The sequence below is a fragment of the Engystomops pustulosus genome, chromosome 10 (genome assembly GCF_040894005.1).
Source record: "Engystomops pustulosus chromosome 10, aEngPut4.maternal, whole genome shotgun sequence".
In the NCBI taxonomy this organism is placed as follows: Eukaryota; Metazoa; Chordata; class Amphibia; order Anura; family Leptodactylidae; genus Engystomops; species Engystomops pustulosus.
This window is the reverse complement of record NC_092420.1, coordinates 22,804,756-22,826,253: the sequence shown is the minus strand read 5'-3', so window position 1 is coordinate 22,826,253 and position 21,498 is coordinate 22,804,756. Positions and strand designations below refer to the sequence as shown.

The 21,498-nt window shown below is 40.8% G+C and overlaps 1 protein-coding gene across 16 annotated transcripts in view; it reads right to left on the bottom strand.

Moving 5' to 3' along the window:
- Positions 1-21,498, bottom strand: part of ERC2 (ELKS/RAB6-interacting/CAST family member 2) — a 606,872-nt gene that overhangs the window by 160,243 nt on the left and 425,131 nt on the right. For all 16 annotated transcript variants that reach the window (XM_072128520.1, XM_072128514.1, XM_072128513.1 and 13 more), the window contains one exon: positions 7,479-7,610. In XM_072128520.1, coding sequence (XP_071984621.1) covers positions 7,479-7,610 — 132 coding nt within the window. The remainder of the gene's footprint in view (positions 1-7,478; positions 7,611-21,498) is intronic.

The following is a 21,498-nucleotide window of genomic DNA, read 5'->3' as shown; positions in this document are numbered from 1 at the left end:
ACTTTGGGTCCACTCATCTCTAGTTCTAACTATATTCTGCAGTAGCATGTACAAATTCTCATTAAAAAGTAAGGAGTCATGATATGGTCCTCAATGACCATGGGAGGATTTATCACAGCTTGCATGCCAGTTATATGCCGCAAGTCCAGGAATTGGGACTATGTTGCCCATTACGCCACCTCCAAGCCAAGTCCTTGGAGGCAGCAGTTATAGCACAATTCTACGGCAGACAGGACCTAGTGTACAATTGTCCAGAATAACTAGACAGTAGATATATCAGGAGTCCAGAACCTCTACACATAGCCGACACTGTGGGAAGGGCGACACGCCGGCACATGATAAGTCCCCCAAATAATGTCTGTTAAGAATAACTTTATGAAGAATGTAAAATATTCCTGGTTATACATTTGGAATAGAATACAGGCAGTCCCCGGGTTACATACAAGATAGGGTCTGGAGGTTTGTTCTTAAGTTGAATTTGTATGTAAGTCGAAACTGTATATTTTATAATGGAAGCTCTAGACAATTTTTTTTCTTTTGCCCCAGTGACAATTGGAGTTTCAAAATTTTTGGTGTAATTGGACCAAGAATTATCAATAAAGCTTCATTACAGACACCTTACAGCTGATCATTACAGTCTGGAACTATAGTAAAGCATCCAGAGAGCTTCACCAGAGGTCACAGTGGGCAGAGGGGTCCGTCTGTAACTATGGGTTGTCTGTAAGTCGGGTGTCCTTAAGTAGGGGACCGCCTGTAATCACTTTTTCTCTGAAATGCTGCTTCAATCAACATTTTGTGAAGTTACAGTAGGATTTCAGCCATCTATATCTATATAAGTGCTTAGTTCTACAAGATGTCTGGAACAACCTCCCTGTCGAATTCCTTCATAAACTGTTTGTGAGTCTATCTAGAAGAACTGTTTTTGGGTGGTCCCACCTAAATATTCGCATGACTTAGATTTGTCTTTTGTTCTTTTACTTCGCTTTTTGTGAACTGATAAACTATTAACACTTTTTAATGGTGTTAAAATTCTTACTTTGTGGCATTTCTATCACAAATTGGCTAAAACCTATATGGAGTAGTATAATTATATAGATAGCGTATGACACCTCCGGCCTTATATCTTGACACGTGACCTGGGGAGCGGTGGCCTCTAACTAGAAAGCTTTTTGTGAAGTTACAGTAGGATTTCAGCCATCTTTATCTATATATGTGCTTAGTTCTACAAGATGTCTGGAACAACCTCCCTGTCGAATTCCTTCATAAACTGTTTGTGAGTCTACCTAGAAGAACTGTTGTTGGGTGGTCCCACCTAAATATTCACATGACTTAGATTTGTCTTTTGTTCTTTTACTTTGCTTTTTTGTGAACTGATAAACTTTTATATAAAGATAACACTTTTTAATGATGATAAAATTCTTACTTTGTGGCATTTCTATCACAAACAGCTAAAACCTATGCGGAGTAGTGTAATTATATATATATAGAAATCTGCACACATTTGAACCCTCTTTCCTCTCACTCCTGGAAAACCTCCTGACTCCTCCGGTCTTCTATCATGACACGTGACCTGGGGAGCGGTGGCCTCTAACAAGAAGACTTTTCAGATCACCTTAGATGATTTTCTGGGTCTGGTTTCTGCAGCAGCTTCTAACACCTCTTTATAAGGAGAATTGCAGCTTACACATTTTGTGATTATGACTCTGGGTGAGTAGCACCGTATTAATAGATTTCAGTGGGTTTTGGCAAAGCTCTGACACATTCCGTCTCCTTTCTTCGTTACCGGGGTTTATTTTTACATGCAGCAGTCAGATGCGTTTTACTGTTTTCCTACATGGGTTTCTCGCCCTGATGATGTGACCGCGATCGCATTAAAACCCCTGAGTCAGAAGGTTCAGCTCGGACATTTATACACAATAAAACCGCACGACAATAAAACGCAATCTTAACAGGCGGATAATTGCTTCCTAGCACACAGGCAAATATATCTGTCATTCCTAATGAGGTCTGTTATGTCTGTGACCAACCTGCATCAGCAAAGAGGCGCTGAGGAAGGTGCAGCGGAGAGGACTAAATATAGTACAAGCTAAATCCAGAATTCTGCAGATGGATTTATTAGGATGAGGTTCCTCATCTGAAGACGTGAGGTGCCAGTGTATCCAATGAATGAATGGTTGGTTGTCTTGTCCACAAGCCTAAACCTGTTACGGATTTTGCCCTGTAAAAGGATTTTTTGTTTTGTTTTTGGCTCCTCCGTTATCATCAGACGTAACTTTTTGATTTCTACATCCATGGAATGATCTGCAATGACTAGTACATTTTAACCCATTCCCACACCCTGATGTACAATATGCCATACATGAACATCAGGGTGTCGTAATCCCTTGCTGAGGAGTCCAGTTTAGCTTCTGAGCTGGGGCCCTCACCTGATGTTCAGGAGTCATGAGCAACAGATGATAGGTGATATCCAATTGAAGTGCCTCAAAGCTCAGATTCCAAGCATCTAACCTCTTTCATGCCATGGCCAATAGCAAATGCAGCATCTAAGAGGTTACTTACAACAGTTGACACGCTCTCAACAAATTTCAGAGGTGCCAATACACAAAGACTATCCAATCAGATCCACCATCAAGAATATGGGGCAAGTGCCTGGTCATTGGAGGTCCGACCTGTGGAACCCCCCTTTTAGTCACCATCTGAATGGAAAGATGATAGTTCTGGTGCAGTGCTGCTCCTTCCATTTCTATAGAGCTGACAAAGATAATTTTAGAATATCTTCTGAAGTCCCATGAAAATAAACAAAGCAGCAGGTGACCCCTGCTCCACTCAGGCGTGTTCAATGGTCCCCTATGCCAGAATTTGCTGGTGGCTTAGTGGTTTTAAGGGCCCTGTATTTTAGGATTTGGTGGGGGCCTACTGGTATCAAGGGCCCCTCCTTCCAGTATTTGGTTGGGGCCTGGTGGTTTAAAAGCCACATATTCTAGAATTTGGTGAGGGCCTATTGGTTTCAAGAGCCCCCTTATTCCAGTATTTGGTGGGGTTTTAAGGCCCCATATTCTAGGTTTTGGTCAGGGCCCACTGGTTACAAGGGCCCCCTATTCCAGTATTTGGTTGGGGCCTAGTTGTTTAAAGGCCCCATATTCTAGGATTTGGTGGGGGCTTACTAGTTTCAAGAGCCCTCTTATTCCAGTATTTGGTGGGGCCTAGTGGTTTCAAGTGCCCCTAATCTACAACTACCCCTTTTCCTGTTGATAGGGGGTACATTTTTTTGCTTTGTGCAAAACCTATTTCAAGGGATCTGCTGAGATTTAATTGAATTAGGCAAAACCTCTTACTATTAAGTTGGTGTTTTTTGATATTTGTATTATTAGTTATTAAATTATGTATAATTCTCTTCTGTATAAGAAAAACTTGTGACAGACATTTGCGATTTTCGAACAGTTGATTTCCTGCACATGTGTTCCTGGCTTGGGTGCATACTTCTAAGATTAGTAACACAGTATGTATAAAAGACTTAGATGATCAATTGCTTCTTTACAACAAGTGGAAGATCTGAAATTTATTTCCAACATCTGCCATGTGGACCCTGGTAAGATCCATGGAGAGGGAATGCATCACCGGCCATCGCAATATGTTCATGGAGATGTCAACCTCTTAATACCCAATCTCAATGGACCATTGTGATCAAAACCAAACTCAAAGTACTTCACCGTCCTTTCTTCTGTCGAAAGTGAGACCATCTGGTTTACACAGTTGTGTTCTTACAAATTCACTTGGATTTTTAGAGAATATTTTTGACAGCTCCCTTTTTTCTGCTTACTGTGTTGTCCAATTTTATTTACCGTCACCGAGCTTGGACAGTCAATCGAGTTGATCTCGACATTTGACCTTTTTGTGAAATTGTGGTTATGTGTCTCTTGGGGACCACATCAATTCTAACATACGGAATGCCATGTTATTTTATGGTATTAGGAATACTTGGAAGTGACAAAATTAAGACAATGGCCATAGTTTGGCCATCTTGGCATAGGGCTAATCCCAAAAAAATGATCTACGGTAAATGACCGTAGACGGTTTTCACCCTTTAACCCCTGGTCATTCTAGGGTCCTGTCTGCTGAAAAATGACTGCAAAATCACGGTGTGCTCTGAAAGTCTATTCCATTCTTCCCTGCATGAACAACAGTTCTTAGTGGACCATTGATAAACATGCGATCAACCTCATGTGTTTCTCAGGCATGGCATCATCAAAGACCCTTTATGCCATCTATCCAAGGGGGAGTGTTGTGGTAGCCAATGTGACATGCATTCAGGACTCCAGAATGGAGAAATTGAGGTATTGTTTTAAAAGGAAGGCATCAGATATGTTTACTATACATTGGAGATTATGTAAGGTTACATTTTAACTTTGGACAGGATGTTGGCATTAAAAAGGTTGTCCAGTTCCTGTAAATAAATGTTACTGTTTGCATAATAAAAAGTTACACAATTTTCCAATATACTTCCTGGGTCATGTGACCCGGCTCATTATATCACACAGCTCTGATTACTGTGCTGCGACTCTAATGAGCCGTGCACTTGTGTGACATCACATGACTAGAGATGTAACGAGCTGTGCACCTGTGTGACATCACATGTTCAGGGATATAACGAGTCGTGCACCTGTGTGACATCACATCACCAGGGATATAAAGAGCTGCGCACCTGTGTGACATCACATGATCAGGGTTATAACGAGTCGTGCACCTGTGTGACATCACATGATCAGGGATATATTACGACCCGTGCACCTGTGTGACATCGCATGACCAGGGGACGTTGTTTATCCACAGGAAGTGAACAATGAAGCTTCCTGTTGAATGACAAGCAAGCAGGAATTGCGAGAGAAAATTAGAATATTGAACAATTGTGCAACTTTTCATTGCACAGTATCAGTTATTTTCTGAAAGTGAACAATCCCTTTAAGTTCCGCTCTTCCAATTTCCCACAAGTCTTTGCTAACAGGTATATGGCTAGTAGTGCTTTGAATATAAAATAACCTGTACTTTAGGTCAGGGTTTTGTATATAAGTACATGGGCACATCTTTAATACATACACATTTTTCCTTTGTAACTACACTCCCCGGAGATATTTTTGAAATACTGCAGAGATTTAAAGAGCATAAGGAATCAAGAGCTGCGGAGCGGTATGGGATCTCTCTCAAAGACATTTCTATTTTTTGTAAGTGGGAATCAAGGCTCCATTTACAGTAAATTATTAAATTGTTTAAATGTCATCATTCCTCTGCCAAAATAACTTTTATTTTAATAAAACACATTTTTGGCAAAAGTCCACTCGCAATACATTTGACACGAACCGGGTCTGTTACTTTTAAAGCGCTAAATGTCTTGGGCTTAATGAGGACCTAAAGGCAAGCAAAAATGGAATCTTTCATTAATAACAACCATCACCCAGTCACAAGTTTTCAATTTGAGAAATCCTAATGTTTTGACAATATATTCGCATTTCCAATGTCTATTTTTTTCGGGAGCCTAAAGGCAAAACAATGGAATATATTAGAGGTAGATGTACGAAGACTAAAGCTTTATCAAAAACATTGGGAAAAGTCATTAGAGAAACCTTAAACCAGGAGTCATACATCGCAATGTGTTATGCACAAGCTCCATACAGAGAGCAGTGGGGTACACCACCCCTCAGCCACATGCGTGGACCCATCTCTTGAAGGGGTTGTCCAAGGTTATAGCAATGAAGTTAGTTGTTTCCTAGAGGGTTGTTGTTGGGGGGATTGACTAGTTTTAGTACTGGCCTTCCTCCAATTTTTTTAAAGGGAACCTTATAAATTGTAAGGTTTGTTGTGAAGTAGCTCAACGCCTTCCAGATCATCATCTTTTTTTGGACCTGCGTGGTGGCATTTTCCAGGAAATCTACTTTGAAGTGAGATGTAAGTTGGTCGTATAAAGTCATACAGTCATAGAGTTTAACACTGAAGTCACCCCTCGTAGCCTTGTAACACTTCTTCCACTGTGACTGATGCCCTTTCATACATGTAAACGGTTCTCTTGAAGTCGGTGGTAAAATGTCAAGCACAGAACGGGCTGATCTAAGGCAAGGAGAGCTTGACTTCAGTGCTGAGTGCTCCATCTCCCTGACTTCATGCACCCAATTTACATCTCGCTTAAAAGGTGATTTTCTAGACAATGCCACTTCACATGGGCATGATCTAGTATGGCCATGATCTAGAAAGTATTGAGAAGCTTGATAACATACTGGTCATGGTTAATTTGGCCAATTGCTTCTGACTGGTTTCCTTTAAAAATTATAAAGGTACACAAAGACAATTATGGCTAAGGTAGTCTTACAAATGGTCATGTTTCTGGGTTTCCCACCCCTTCTATTGCTCAACTGTGTTGTGTGACTAGTAATTACACTCTTTGACTGATCTTGTGGATGGACTAGAAGGCAGTATTCCCATTTGTACCCATGACTGTCCAGATGATGTACATCAGTTTGGAGCACCCGACCACATGTCACCGAGAACCAGAAGGGAACAAATAACTTACAGCTACTTCCACCCGGTACATTTAACATTATGTACCTTTCGGATGGTCCAAATGTTCTACTTTTAGCTAATCTCCATCTCCGTCATGGCTGCAGAGACATAGAAGAGCACGAGCCTAGATAGACAACCGTCGCGATATCACAACACATACGGGAAGAAGCTTTACATTATATACATTACACATGAAATTCATTTGGAAACTAAAGTTTCAAGATGGGCTCAGGAGTAGAGGCGACGGGGAAGAAATTCAAAGTGCAGTGAGTTTTATTAATTTTAATTTGGGCTTTTTATTTCCCCAGACATCCCCTTTAATCACTCTAGTTTCCCGTCATTGTCAGGCACCTATAATGTAACTTCCCAAAAGAAATATAAACACCAACTTCCCTTCTGTTATCAATCACGCTGGCTTATGTATGTTCAGTAAAACCACATGGCTGCTCTGGCAGCTTGGCAATGTTGGCACCTTCGTGAATAGGTAGTGCCAACAAAAAGCTGGGCGTCGACAGAGTTCTAAAACTGCTGCCCACCCTTGCATATGATCACTGCATGCATTGGCAGCGTTAGATGATGCAGACCACTATTTGGCACCTTCTGGTTTAAATAAATCTTCCTCAGACCCTACAACCAATTGTTCAAAATGCTTAACCCTATTCAGGCCATAGCTGAAGACCTTCTCATCTTCTAGTCTTCAGAAGCTACAACGAATCTGGAATGAATAATAGCTTTAGAATCTATGAATATATGCCAAGTGCTTATCACCAGAATCTGAAGAAGTATAGTAAGAAAAACACATATGGATTGACAGTATACAAGAAAATTATTTCGTCACTTCCCCATAAATATCCAAAATTCCCGATAAAACTGGAATAGGTAAAAATCCACTTTATGTGAGTGAAGATATCAAATTGTGGGCATCTAACCTGATCTGGAGTGGGTCTATGGCTAGAAAGCATTCTTCCAGGAGAACGATGATGGTGGTGATGGTGGTGATGATGATGGTGGTGATGGTCATCTTCATAGTTGTCTGCTATTAGCTTCATCCTGTTTTGAGTCTGAAAAAGAACCAAACAAAACATAGTCAAAAAGTTGTTAGGATTCTTCTTCTGTGCATAACAAGCCTGAAAGAAAGCCCCCATTTTACTAGCACCTTTGCTAGGACCTCTGTTTTTATGCATTGTGAACCAAACATACCTTGAGAATGCTGTAGCTACACTGATGCAGAAACATATCTTGTTTAATCCCTGAACTGAGTGGTTTTGCCCAAAAAACAATTATAACATTTAGGACCTTGGGAAAGCTGGTTTGCATGCAGGCTGCCTACATAAACACATTAGACTGAGCTTTCTGAACTGTCGAGACAGTACTAATCAACCTGAGCTGGATGACTCATACACAGCAGCTGGGGAATGCTGCAGCGATTGATTACTTCTACCTGGCAGGGACAACACAGTGATTACATCATTCTCTGGAGCAGTGCAAGAGGAGAAGTGCCTGAGCAGCCACAGGAGCGACAGAGGTTCATTATCATAATTTTCTAATTGTTTTTTCAGCAAAACCACTCAGCTCAGGGATTAAACAAGATATGTTTCTGCATCAGTGTAGCTACAGCATTCTCAAGGTATGTTTGCTTCATAATGCATCAAATCAAATGGTAGATTTCCTTTAAGCTTTCCATTACTATTAAGGCAATAATGGGAAATATAAGGATGGGAGAGCTACGAGGAACGAGAACTCAATACTCACCCAAGGACATGATAATGCTATTATTAGAAACATTTTTAAAAAGAAAGAGACCAAATGCTCACTACCTCCCTGTCAGGAACTGTCTATGTGGACTGGGCTGGTGTCCTTCAACATTCATGGAAAAACATAAGGTGAACACAGGTGGATGGATGACATAAATCAGATTCCATATGCAAGAGGTCAAGACTTGATTTTCCACGGATTAGAGTCGCTTAATTTGACTTGTCACGACCCAATGATGAATTGGATGTTACATTTTCTGACTTTGCAGTTCACTTGATTAAGATATAAAAGACCCTTTCTACGAAAGCTCTGGAACAAATTCCAAGCATTACTCTTAGTCATTTATTTCATGGAAGAGTTCTTTTTAAGAGTTGAACAATGACAGAAGGGATGGAGAGTGAAGAATCTAGAGCCGCAACCCAGATGAATATATTTTATATAGGTTGATCAGTTATAGGATTAACGTCACTTGCTTTAAGGAAATCTACCATCAAAATCCATCATGAGAAACCAGGGACACTTACTCATAGATCCTGGTTCTGTGACTGTGGTAATCTTCTTACATTTGTTATCCAGAACCTCCTTCCTTCTAAAATTATGCTAATGAGCCTGATGTGTTCCTGGGGGTGTTACAAGAGCCCCTCCTTGCTACAGATTCACAGTGTGCAAGGAGCACTTCCTCGTGACACTGTGTGCTCAATAACTTCCTCTGCTGCAATTAGATTACATCAGGCAGAGGTAGATGGGTGCTGAGGTGGCAGGGTGAGACTGTGTAACTGCATCATGGAGGGTCTCTGGTCACCCCTTGTGAGCCCTTCAGGCTCATTCACATAATTTTAAAAGTTGATTTTATAAGAAAGGATGCCATGGATAACAAATACAAAACCTTACCACAGTCATGGTGCCTGGATCTATGAGTAAGTGTTCCTGGTTAATCTTGCCTGGTTTTGATAGCAGATTTCCTTTAAGACTCCACAAGATCTCCAAAGGCATATATTTTATAAAACCTCTGAAAGTGTCTTGTGGAATCTGGCACCAAGACCTTAACAGAAGGTCCTTAAAAATAATGTTCCAATCTCAGGCAATTCTGGGTAAGATAATACTTTAAAGGCGTTATAGAGATAGCATAGCCAGGCCCGGTCTGGCTGACAGGTGAAGAGGTGGATCCACCAGTGGACCCCTAAACTAGTTGGACCCTCAGACCCTGCATCTGAACAGCATATGAATTCATAAAATGAATATATTAATATACTGTATTGGATGGCTGTGACCATATCTATAAGAAAAGTCCAGCCAACCAGTATCATTCCTCATCGGGCCCTGGTGCCCCAATCGTCTTGCTGTGGCTACTGTGTGGTCATGTATGCCCCACTCACAGAGCTAAGGTGGACTGTTACTGACAGAGCTCCCAAGACCATAACAAGGCAAGTGCTAGGTCCAAGGCGGGTGCTGGGTACCTAGTCCAACATTGAGAATACCTTTCTGTGCTACACTGTTTGAGTAACTCACATTCACTTATACAGGAGATAAGTAAACCGAAGAACCTACTTGTCTGTTTCTGTATCTCCTACCATTCTGGTCAGGACATACCTCCTTGTATACCCTTCTCAGTCAAGTTCTGTAATGTGCAAGGGAGGGTTCTAATGCATTGGTTAAATTTCATAGTATCTTATCTGTTAAGGGTGCAAAGACCATGCAGGGTGACAGCCCCTTGGGCAAAACTTTAAGTGGGCCCCGTTGCTATTTCATAAGTTGCTTATATATCATGGTCCATCAAGTCCAAGCTTCAAGTCATAGAGTGATTACCTAGAGAAAGGCAAAACAAATCCTTCAAGGCTGATGCCAATTCCCCCAAATTTGGAGAAAAAATCCTTCCCGACCCCTAAAATGGCATTTATAAGCTACCCATGCCCATGATGTTGTGGTGAAAACCATTATGCTTCAGGAAACCAACCACAAACTTTGCAATTCCAGGTAACCACATATACTGTGCGTATAGATTTGTTTTTAGTGAAAATTTTCTTTAGCTCTAAGAATTGATAGAACAGAGGATTCTGAATTTCCATTACCTGCTTTACTTGTCTAACAACTAAACCAACTATCAATCATAAAAAAATACTAGGATTTGTTTCCCAGTATCTACCATATGTCTATACTCAATATCAGCACCTCCGAGGCTCCATTGCTGTAACAGCAGAAGGTTCTATGTCAGACACCTGTACAGATCTCCACAACCTAAGTCACATCCAGATGTAGAACCCAGAAGCCCATCGCAGGCGATCCTCATTTCCATTTACATCAAAGAGGAGGTCGTCACACAGGAAACTGTTCCACAGGATTCAGACATGATGTATGAATTGCTCCTTGCTGGAAGACTATCCATAGAAACCAAGGTTACGAGACGATTGCCTTCTTATTGAATCTATTAACCTTGTACCTTCTCAAACTTCATACTTGTGTCTCCCTTACCCGCTTAACAATTTCTACCAAGTACAAGATCTGTATATCCCATTTGTGTAGAGACTAGATCACGATTCTACGTCTGATACATTTGCAGACATTAGAAATTAATCGAGAGAAAAATTGAAGAAAACCCATCAATTGAAGAAGGGACTCGCATATATGGGATGTGTGTCCACACCAATTTTCGAGGAGAAATTCTACAGCATATTATCGTAGAATTAAAGTGAATGTGATATGGAAAATGTAGATTAGACTAGATTTGTGGCTTTTTTTTGTGACTTTTAAAAAAAGTTTCACATCTGGATTACGGAGAACATCGCAGAAAACGACACAATGGCGAACTTTGAATGGAGATTGTTTTCGGCACAGAAAAAGTTGCAAATGAGCATATGTGCCATGAAAAGTCTCAAAAATGAAAGAAAAAGGCATGCCAAAAGTTTGATACATGTGCCCCAGAGTGTCCTATCAGCAGGCAGCATGTTATAGAGCAGGAGGAACTGAGTATATTTTACACAGGGTCCTATCAGTTGGCAGGATGTAGGAGAAGCTAAGCAGATTCTACATAGGGATATATCTGCAGGCAGCATGTTATAGAGCAAGAGAAACTGGGTAGATTTTACACAGGGTCCTATCAGCATGCAGCATTTTATAGAGCAGGAGGAGCTGAGCAGATTCTACACAGGGCAAAAAGATGCAGTCAGAAGTGGTGGAACTTGATCATCCAGTCAAGCTGGCCCGCCTCCTGGTGGTCGTTTTCATCGCCCACCCAGACTCCTGTGTACGGTTTCAGCCTTGCTGAAGTTAATTCACAAATTCTGCTAGCTTGTCCGATTCTCTTCAGCAACATGTATACACATGAAGTAGCACAGCCGGCTAGCTGAAAGTCACTTCTGCACTGCTCTAGTATGTGCTGTGAAATCTCCCGGGCATACATAGGGCCGGCGCAGAGATCATAGGCACACTGCATGGCTGCTGAACGACATCAAAGATATGAGGAAGGGTGGGCAGTCTAAATAACACACAGGAGAGGGGGTGGGCAGTGGAAACAGCCGTCAGGAGGCGGGCCAGTTTGACTGGATGGCTGAGCTCCCCCACCTTCTTGACTGCCTCTCATGGAGGATGAATAAAGGTACATTTTGGAAACATGCTGCAGCATTTGCCGGCTATAAAGATACATTTTTAACACTCAAAGACAAGGCAATCTTTGTGGTGTTTGGGGGAGGAAGGAGGTGATTGGTTCCCTTTAATGACTCATAGGACTCCAGTTGGCCAATTTCCTCAGTTAAAGGGAAAAATAAAGCGAGACAGGTACACAAGTGTAATAAGGTTGTACCTTAGAAAGTTTTGATTGATAGCCTTAAGAATATCCCACGAGGTGGCTGGCCGACAGTCAACCGTGTCTTCTCAGCCGAGACACACTCAATTAAAGAGAGCCCTTTTTCTGGCTCCCCTGTGTCCCCATCGAGTAGAGTGTTCACATTGCCAAAGAGCTTTTTTTCTAGTAAAACTGTCTTTTTCCAAAAAAAAGAGATAAGGTAGATGAAAGTTTATCTTTCTGTATGCAGAGCAGTGTCCCTGGACCCATGGGCGTGGCCAGAGAGGAGTGGGGCAGACATGTATGACGTCCTGAGAATGAAAACGACAGAGGGAGAAGATATGGAGGAGCCAGAAAAAGGGCTCCTGATGACTGGTTCCCTTTAATTAAAAGTACCGGTAGGTTGAGACTGGAATGGCACCGGCAACAGGGGACAGCAGCAGTTTGTTAGTAGGGTCCACCTAGTAGTGTTTTTAATGTTAGTTTATAATGTGATGGCGGAATGACAAGGCAGATGAAATTTAGGGTGCCTCATTTGTTTGTTCTAGAGGGAGATAAACCACTACCAAAAGAGGTCAGGAGAGATTGTGAATGCGGTAACATTTCTATAACTCTATGTATCCATCTATCTGGCTGTAGTATAAAAGGTAAAAGTAAAGGTAAATCAGAACTTCATTGTCCATGAAGAATGTAGATAGGATCAAGTCAAATCAATTACTCATGAAAGACATTAGTGGAAATTAACAGAACATGGACCTGAACTCCTGGTGGTGGAGTAATACCATCATCCCACCCTCCGGGCACCGCAGAGTTCAGCAATGGAGTCTTGGTAAATGTGAGGCGCTTCAAGTGTTACAGCCTGAATATTTTTCTAATCCAAAGATTTCAGCTCCTGAACCCTTCAAACATGGCCCATCTGGAAATCCTTCATATGGATATTAAACATCTTTAGATTGTTTTTTTTATTAGTGAATTGGAATTAAAATTCCAAAGACGTAAGTGATGCAAAACAAAATGTGGGTTATCCATATAAACCTTCTCATTACACGGGTCTCCCTGATTTATACTTCCAAATGAAAGCCGAGTTTAGCCCTGCGGGCCATGATACATTAATGTGTGGCAAGAGGCAAGAGAAAGGCAGCTGCTTTCATAACTCCTCACATCGCCAAATGAGCAAAACGATAAAAAAATTCTATAAAAATGTGATCTCAAAGCGTTCAATCACTTAACATACTATGAAGGAATCCGTAGCCTAGCATGTCTACATAAGGGGGCCAAAATATCTGATTATAATGAGACTCGTCTGTTTCTAGCAGCTCTTCCACTTTCAAATAGTGGGTGGAGACCTAGCTGCTGTGACTCACTGCCTCCCCCCCCATTCATTGAGATTCAATGTAATCTGGCATAACGCTGAGCTTCTGTCCTTCCTGCTAACAAGGCAGAATTCAACAGAGATTTCAGAGTGAAAAGCATATTAGAAAGATCCAATCTGCTCTCGTCAGATATATTACAGAGTTTCTTATAGTTTTTGAAAGTTTATCAAAAAGTTAATGACACCTAATACACATGGTGGGCCAGTCCTGCCAAAGTTGTCTGGCTCTTTGAATATTAGTCTAATGTGTATGTCAATTTTACTGGTACATATCGCAAGTGGGTATTCATTGGCTTATAGACTTTTAAAAGGGTGGTCAAGGAATTTCTATTGATAGCCTATCCTCAGCATAGCCCATCAATAGTGGATTGGCAGAAAGCCAACACTCCATAATAATCAGCTGCTCAGGGCCACCTAAAGCTGCAACAAGAAGGTTCCATGTCTCTGTAGCACTTAGGGTCGGGAAGTAAGAACTATCCTTATGGAGACATTGCCAATTAATGCCAACTTAAAGCCCCCTGGGGGATTCTGGGAAATATGCAAATACGTTTTCCAGGATGGAATAAGGAAAACATTGCCTCTTTTGGCTACCTTGTAAGGCAGCCCCCTTAACATCAAGCATGTCTTTCAGGAAGCCTAATGACATGATTAAAGCCAAACCGGTAAATCTATTCTAAATGGAACCGGTTTTGAATAGATATACTGGTTGGACTTTTATCCCACATCATGTCATTAGGCTTCCTGAAAGTCATGCTTGATGTCAAGGGGGCTGCCTCACAAGGTAGCAAAAAGAAATTGCATATTTCTCTATAGCACCTAGAAGCTGTAACTACAGGAACAACTTATATTTCAAGTGTCTGTATTAATGGCTTTCAGAGAACCTTGGCTCTTAATAATAAAACCCATTTAACGTGGTTAGATGGATATTCCAGGTTTTTTCCTTATCTCATAACATAATAGATTAGAAAAACAGTGGTCCTTCACCTAGCACCCCCACCGATCAGCTGTTTGACAAGGTCACGAAACTCCTGTGAATGATACTATTGCTTCCAAGGCCTGTGATGTCACGTCCTTCAGTCACATGACTTGTTTCCATGAAAAAAAAACAACCCTGGAACACCCCTTTAAGCTTTACTTGCTACGACCATATAACTTCTTTGATTGATCTTCCTCTTTGCCTACAGAGTTTCTAAAAAAGACAAGATTTTGAAAAAAATTTGCATAAAATTGTCTACTTTGAAAACTTTTAAACTGAAACATAAAAAGGGTAGATACTTTTCCGCCTTCTCCAGCGACATTGGTGGAGACCGTCAGGTATTAATATAACCCTAATATTCTGGAGGTTTAGTGTGGATCAAGTAAAGTGAAATAAAAACCCTTGATTGACTGGTAATAGGGTGAGCAGCTTAGCAGCAATCTGTAGCTGTAAAATTCCAATATTTAAACTGTCTTTTTGAAAATAGTTTAGCAACGTGGAATTAAGGCCCCGCGCTTTGATCAGTCATCTGGATGATGTTAAGACTAAAGCATTCGTGAACGCAGTTTAAATAAGCAAAAACAATGGGCTAACTTGCCAAGAGATAGAGACAAAATAAGCCTTGTCCTCCCGCCTTTACCACCTCTACAGACTTCCCAACAGCGCCTTCTGATTGGATGTTTTTTTGTTGTTTTTTTTGCAAAAATGTTTTACTTTATATAAGAATATTTAAAGGGATTAAAACGCCACAAAGTCTCCCGTAGTTGAAAGCGACAATGTGCAGGAGAATTTCCTTTGCTTTCTAGACAAAACTTTCCTGTTTCCAAACTATTTTACATATAAAATCTGTTGTTCTCTTTATGCAACTTCGAATCTCGGAGCAGCAGGAATGTCAATAATTGTGTGGAGGCACCATGGTAGGTGTAGAATAGTTGAATAGGGAGCATAGAAATAAGTAAAATAGGAACACTATGGTCGCTTCCTTGGTGCACCAAGAAGCTAACTTGGATAAATGTAAAATCTGAATTTTCTCAAAGATCACAAATCTGTAAGAAACAGACCGCAAAGCATAGAAAGTGCCTAACACAATGTTGGTTTCACTTCTGAGTTGATTTAAAGGGGTTGCCCGACTATAAGAAAAAATAAGCAGAAGCTAATTATTTTTTTTAAATAAAGCTCTACTCACCTCCTTGTCACACTTCAAAGTGCAAAGCAGGTTGGACTTGCTGCGGCGTGGTACCACCAGGTCGTTCCACAGTGTCCGCAGTGGCAACCAAGGTGAGGTACACAGACATTAAGCAGAAGCGCAGTAGGGGAGAGGCAGGTGGTAAGGACAGGCAGCACGGAAACAGAGTCGGGGATGAAGCAACAGGTCACGGTAGACACGGTAGAACAGGATCAAAGTCAAATACGGAACCCGGGTCACAACTGGAAATCACACTAAGAACACAGGACATCAGGGAACAAGCCTTTTCAACGGCACTAGGCACGAAGATCCGGCAGGGTGTGCAGGGAGAGGCTCGAATACAAAGGATTCTGGGAAGTGGCCAGCGGCTATTAACAGTGCGCTGGCTCTTTAAATCTTCTGAAGGTGGCGCGCACGCCCGGGGAGACGGGGCAGGAACAAGGACGGGTGAGTAGCGTGGGCAGAGAAGTGCACTGGTGACCTGCGATATGGGTCACGGGAGCACACGTGACACTCCTTCAGCTCTCCTGGTGTCCCACGCCACAGTCCGTCAGGGAAACAAACGGGCACTACAGCTACGCTCCTGCAAATTCTAGGCGCCCAGAAGCAGTTGGACGGAGCTGCCATGCCCCAGTGAACAGGGGCACAGCTCCAACAAAGTGTGACGCAGGACACCAGGAGCACTGGAGGAGGTGAGTAAAGCTTTATTTTATTTTAAAAAAAATCCCTCCCCAGCCCACCTGATAATCCAAACCCCTAATGTACATGGGGTTCTACCAACTTTCCTCTGATTTTGTAGGACAGAAGGATAAGGTTTCCACAACTATTTTATTTCTATGGGGAAGATAATGCCCCACCAGAGTAGTTTGCTAATGACATACTCCTCTCTCCCTATGCAGAACATATGAATGCTCAGTCGAGGCAACATAGAACACTAACTTACAGCCAACTAAACTATTAGTTGGGAGCGATCTAAGGTGTGGCCACTTTAGAGTAAAACCCACACACTTCAGAAATATATGGGATGTCTATGGGAGCCATTTTAAAGGATTTCCAGGTATTCTGGGAAAACCTGTGAGGGTTGTGGAACAAAAGAAATTAAAGTATACGTACCCTGTGTCTCCTCAGTACAGTCAAAAGCCTCTCACTCAGCTAAACCAGTTCGCTACACTGTACTGAAGAGACACAACCATGTTGAAAGTGCTGTCTAGAGCTGGGAATCTTACTTCTTGAATTGATATACTGGTTTGGCTTAATGGAAGTCATGCTTGGTGGTAAGGGGCAGCATTACAAGGTAGAAAAAGAGGTGTGGTTTTCCTTTCTGGAGAACTTATTTGCATATTTCCTATGAATCCCAAGTGGAGCATCAATGGCTGCAAGTCTCGACATGACTGCAAGGCGGCCTTATTTGGCAAAGTCTCCATAAGGAGAACTCTTACTCCCTGACCCTAACCTTATAAAGAATTGTTATTGTGGAAATCAGCGTCAAGTACGTCCATGCTTATTTTTTGGTGGAGAGATAGCAGAACCTCATGCAGATGATAGGTGTCAAATCTCGGGGAAACCTGCTGATATAGAAGGTACCAGTAGACTGTCAATGAAGAGTTATTAAAACCTCATGCAAAAGATGTCAATATGTACCACCTTAATCAACAAGTTTGTCCAAGTTTTACCCCTGAGATGATATGGCAGTGACAAATTGGCAGAAATCTACACAGAAAAGGTCCCATTTAAATCAGCGCGTGTGACCAGCTTTTACTTGTAGGCACCTTTTTTTCCAAAATTAGACTCTCCCCACATAATGATCATTGCCTGACCTCGAAACAGCCTCTTTCTCATAGTCATTGCCAATGCCCTTGTAAGAAAATGAAAAGGGAGCATGTAAAAGACCTTATAGTCTTCATTTTTTTGGTAGACTTGCATTTTTGGTATTTAGGAGACTGATCTGACATATTTCCCAAATGGGGGGAAATAGAATAAGACTTGGTCTACATTATGGAGAGAAAGAACATTAAAGAGAGGGGCTTAATGGAAAATTCTCTAATGTGCATGGGCCATTGGGCACCCCAGTTAAGGTGGATCCAGTCCTGAGGACAACCAAGAACATAGTCCAGAAGGGGAATAGCTGCCAGACAATAGCTGACTGTTCTGACCCAGGGTGTGGACCTTCCTACACCGTACACTACATCTGTTTCTTGCTCTTGAGTAATATTTATTCATGCTCCTAAAAAAACAAGAATTTTCTTGATGTAAATAAAATCCACATCGATCTGAACGCACATGAAAGATGTCAGCTAAGTCACAACAACGTGAACATGCCAGAAGTCTACAATAAAGCATCTTCACGTCTCGCATGCGAGTTCCCAACAATCTGCACTGGCAGCAGTAACATGGCATGTTCTGTATTATCTGCATTTGTATTTAATATCAGGAGATCATAAGCCTTGGAAATCTTTTATAGGATCGCAAGTGTTGTCCTCATAACAGAGGAACCCCTGCAGAACGAGAAGAATAAACTATCTCAACAATAACTGCATGGTTCAACCACAAGAAAGAACCAGATTAAAAACACAATCATTCTATTTCTATGTAGCATCTATGTGTCTGTCTAATATCCATCTATTATCTATCTGTCTAATGTATATATCTATTATCTATCTGTCTAATATATATCTATCTATTATCTATCTATCTATTATCTTTATGTCTATATATATATATACATACACACATTTTTTTCTATCTATGGATCTTATCCATCTCTCTATCTATCTATCTCATATCTATCTATCTATCTGTCGGTCTATCGGTCGGTCTATCTCTATAGAATCCAAAAATGAAGCAGCACTCCAGATCCAAGTAGGTAAAAGGGAAGGAGAATTTATTCCAAAGCCAGTTTTGGAATAAATTCTCCTTCCCTTTTACCTACTTGGATCTGGAGTGCTGCTTCATTTTTGGATTTTATGCATACATGGGTTCTCACCTCGAACTCTGAGGCCTCTGCAACCCCCCCCCCCCCCTCCCCTGTAGGGGTCCTCTGGACATTGTGCTGCTGTGGACTCCCTCTCCTATCGATCTACCCATCTCATTTATCAATATATATATATATATATATATTTTTCTTTCTTAAAGGGGTATTCTCGTCTGGGCATTCACATTCAGTTTTATAAATCTGCCATATATAAACATTTCTTCAATTAGATGTTATTAAAAAAAATGTTCCTGTGTGAAGATAATTTCTCATAAATTTAGTCATTTTGTCCCTTAGAAACGAGATAGCTTCCTCGGATACGGCCACGTCTGCTGGAGAGATTGCACAAATAAACAAAAAGGTTTTGTATATGAAATGTCCGTGAGTAACTGCATGTCCCACAGCCGTCCTGTGGTAATGATCGCTGAATCCAGGAGGTCCGGCAGGACTCTATAGCGCAAGTCTGGCCACCGTTGCCGGAGTGTGACGTGGTCGTATCCGAGGAAGCTATCTGGTTTCTAGGGGACAGAATCACTACAATTATGATAAATTATCTTTACACAGGAACATTTTTTTTAATAACATCCAATTGAAGAAATGTTTATATATGGAAGATTAGTGAAAGTGAATGTGAGTGCCCAGATGAGAATACCCCTTTAATCTTTCAATTGTCTATTTCCTATCTACAGATGTAACACGGAGATGTGCCACCGTTATTGCATATCTGTCACTATCTATCTATTTATCCATCTATTTCATACCTATTTGCCTTATCTTCTCTCTTACTTTCTATAAACTATCTCTCCTACCAAATATTAATATATCCCATCTCAATATCAGCCATATACAACTTATTCGGTATGAAACAAGGATACATACACTAGGAATCCGTTGGCTAAGGTGAAGAATACCCCCCCCCCCCCAGCTGCATACTTCGGACATATACTCTTTATTCCAATAATATAGAGGTTAAAGGTTACATCCCGCACGGCATAGAGCCCTATCAGCCATACCAATCTCCAATCAGATATATCTTCTCCAAGTCCCCCCCGTTCTGCTCTCCACTAGGACAGACAAGACATCTTGATGAGAACGCTCTTTCCTTTTGTGGTCACCGCGTGTGAAGCTTTCAAGTCGTGTGAGATAATGGTCTGTCTCCAAGACGCAGGAAACAACTTGCAATAATAACACAATACTACAGACAGTAACATATAGGCTAGTCATGCAAAAACCATTCGTCCCCATGCTCAGCACGCCAAGCGGCGTAATTATACAGTGCTACGTGGGATCATTCACACAAAGAAATGGGCTGAAAAATGTAATTAAAGCTTAGAACAACATTTCCCTTGGGCATCCCAGCACAAGCCTTTTCAAGGATTTTTTTTTTTTTAATCGCTGTGGCGATGGTTTTGTTTTTCCTCTATTTTCTTCTACAACTTCAGGAAATATCTTATTATATGGGACAGTTAAAGAAAATAATTATTGTGAAAACAGACAAGGTCGGAAGTTATAGGATCCTTAATCCTTAAAGCGAGACAAGCTGCCTGTATTATGTAAAATTGTATAGCCGGTACGCCGCCCCCTTATTCATGTTTTCCTTTACCTTTATATGATTTTTTTGTCGTTTTCTGTTGTTTCTTTGATCCTGCGATGAAGCCAAAAAGTCAATATCTTTGTCTTTATTAATGATACCTAAAAAAGCCCCTGTTTTCTGCTCTATACATATATCTATCTATATTTTATCTGTCTTCCTTCCTTAACCTTTCAATTTCTTATGTGTCTTATTCGTGTTTTCTTATACCTTTATATGATTTTGTGTGTTTTTCTGATGTTGCTTTGATCCTGACTTTCAATCGATGGAGCCGAAGAGTCAATATCCGTGTCTTTATCAGTAGGTGACAGCTAAAGAAGAAGACCCTTTCTTCTGCTCTGTCTACATATATATCCTCTATCTATACATATATATATCTTCTATCTACCTTCCTTTCTTGTATAAAATTGAATAGCTGTTACGTCTCTTCCTTATTCATGTTTTCTTTAATCTCAATACGAATTTTTTTTATAGCTTTGTTGCTTTGATCCCAACATTCAACCGGGGGGGTCGATATCCGTGTCTTTATCAGTGGGTGACAATGATACCTAAAGAAAAAGACCCCCACTTCTGCTCTATATGTGTCTTTACATATATATCATCAATCTATCTCATATCTATCTCTATATCCATATATATCTTCTATAAATCTTCCACTCTTAACCTTTCAATTTCTTATGTAAACTAGTATAGCCGGTAGACCGTCTCCTTATTCATGTTTTATTATGAGTTTTTTTAATTGTAATTTTTTTATTTTGTTGCTTTGATCCCAATGTTCAACCAATGGAGTCAATCTGTGTCTTCGTCAGTAGGTGACAATGATACCTAACGAAGAAGACCCCTCTTCTGCTCTATATGTATATTTTCATATATATCATCTATGTATCTCATATCAAATTAACTATCTATCCATATACATCTTCCTTTCTTTAACTTTCAATTTTATATCTAAAATTGTATAGTTGGTACACAACCTCCTTGTTGATGTTTTCTTTGTACCTTTTTATGATTTTATTGCTGCTTTGATCCCGACATTCCACCAATGGGGCCAATTAGTCTGTGTCTTTATCAGTAGGTGACAATGATACCTAGAGAAGACGACCCCCTCTTCTGCTCTATGTGTGTCTGTAGACGTGTCATTCCGTAAATTGTCATCATTAATGTAATAGCAAATTACAGGGTTAAGGGGCAAAGGAGAGGTGTGTATTTTAGGGTCAATCAGTCTTAAAGTAGACACTCAGGGAACCAAATGGAAACAGGTGACAAGACATCAGGATAAAATTGACAGGGATTAGAAGGTTAATGTGTTGTCTTTGGTCA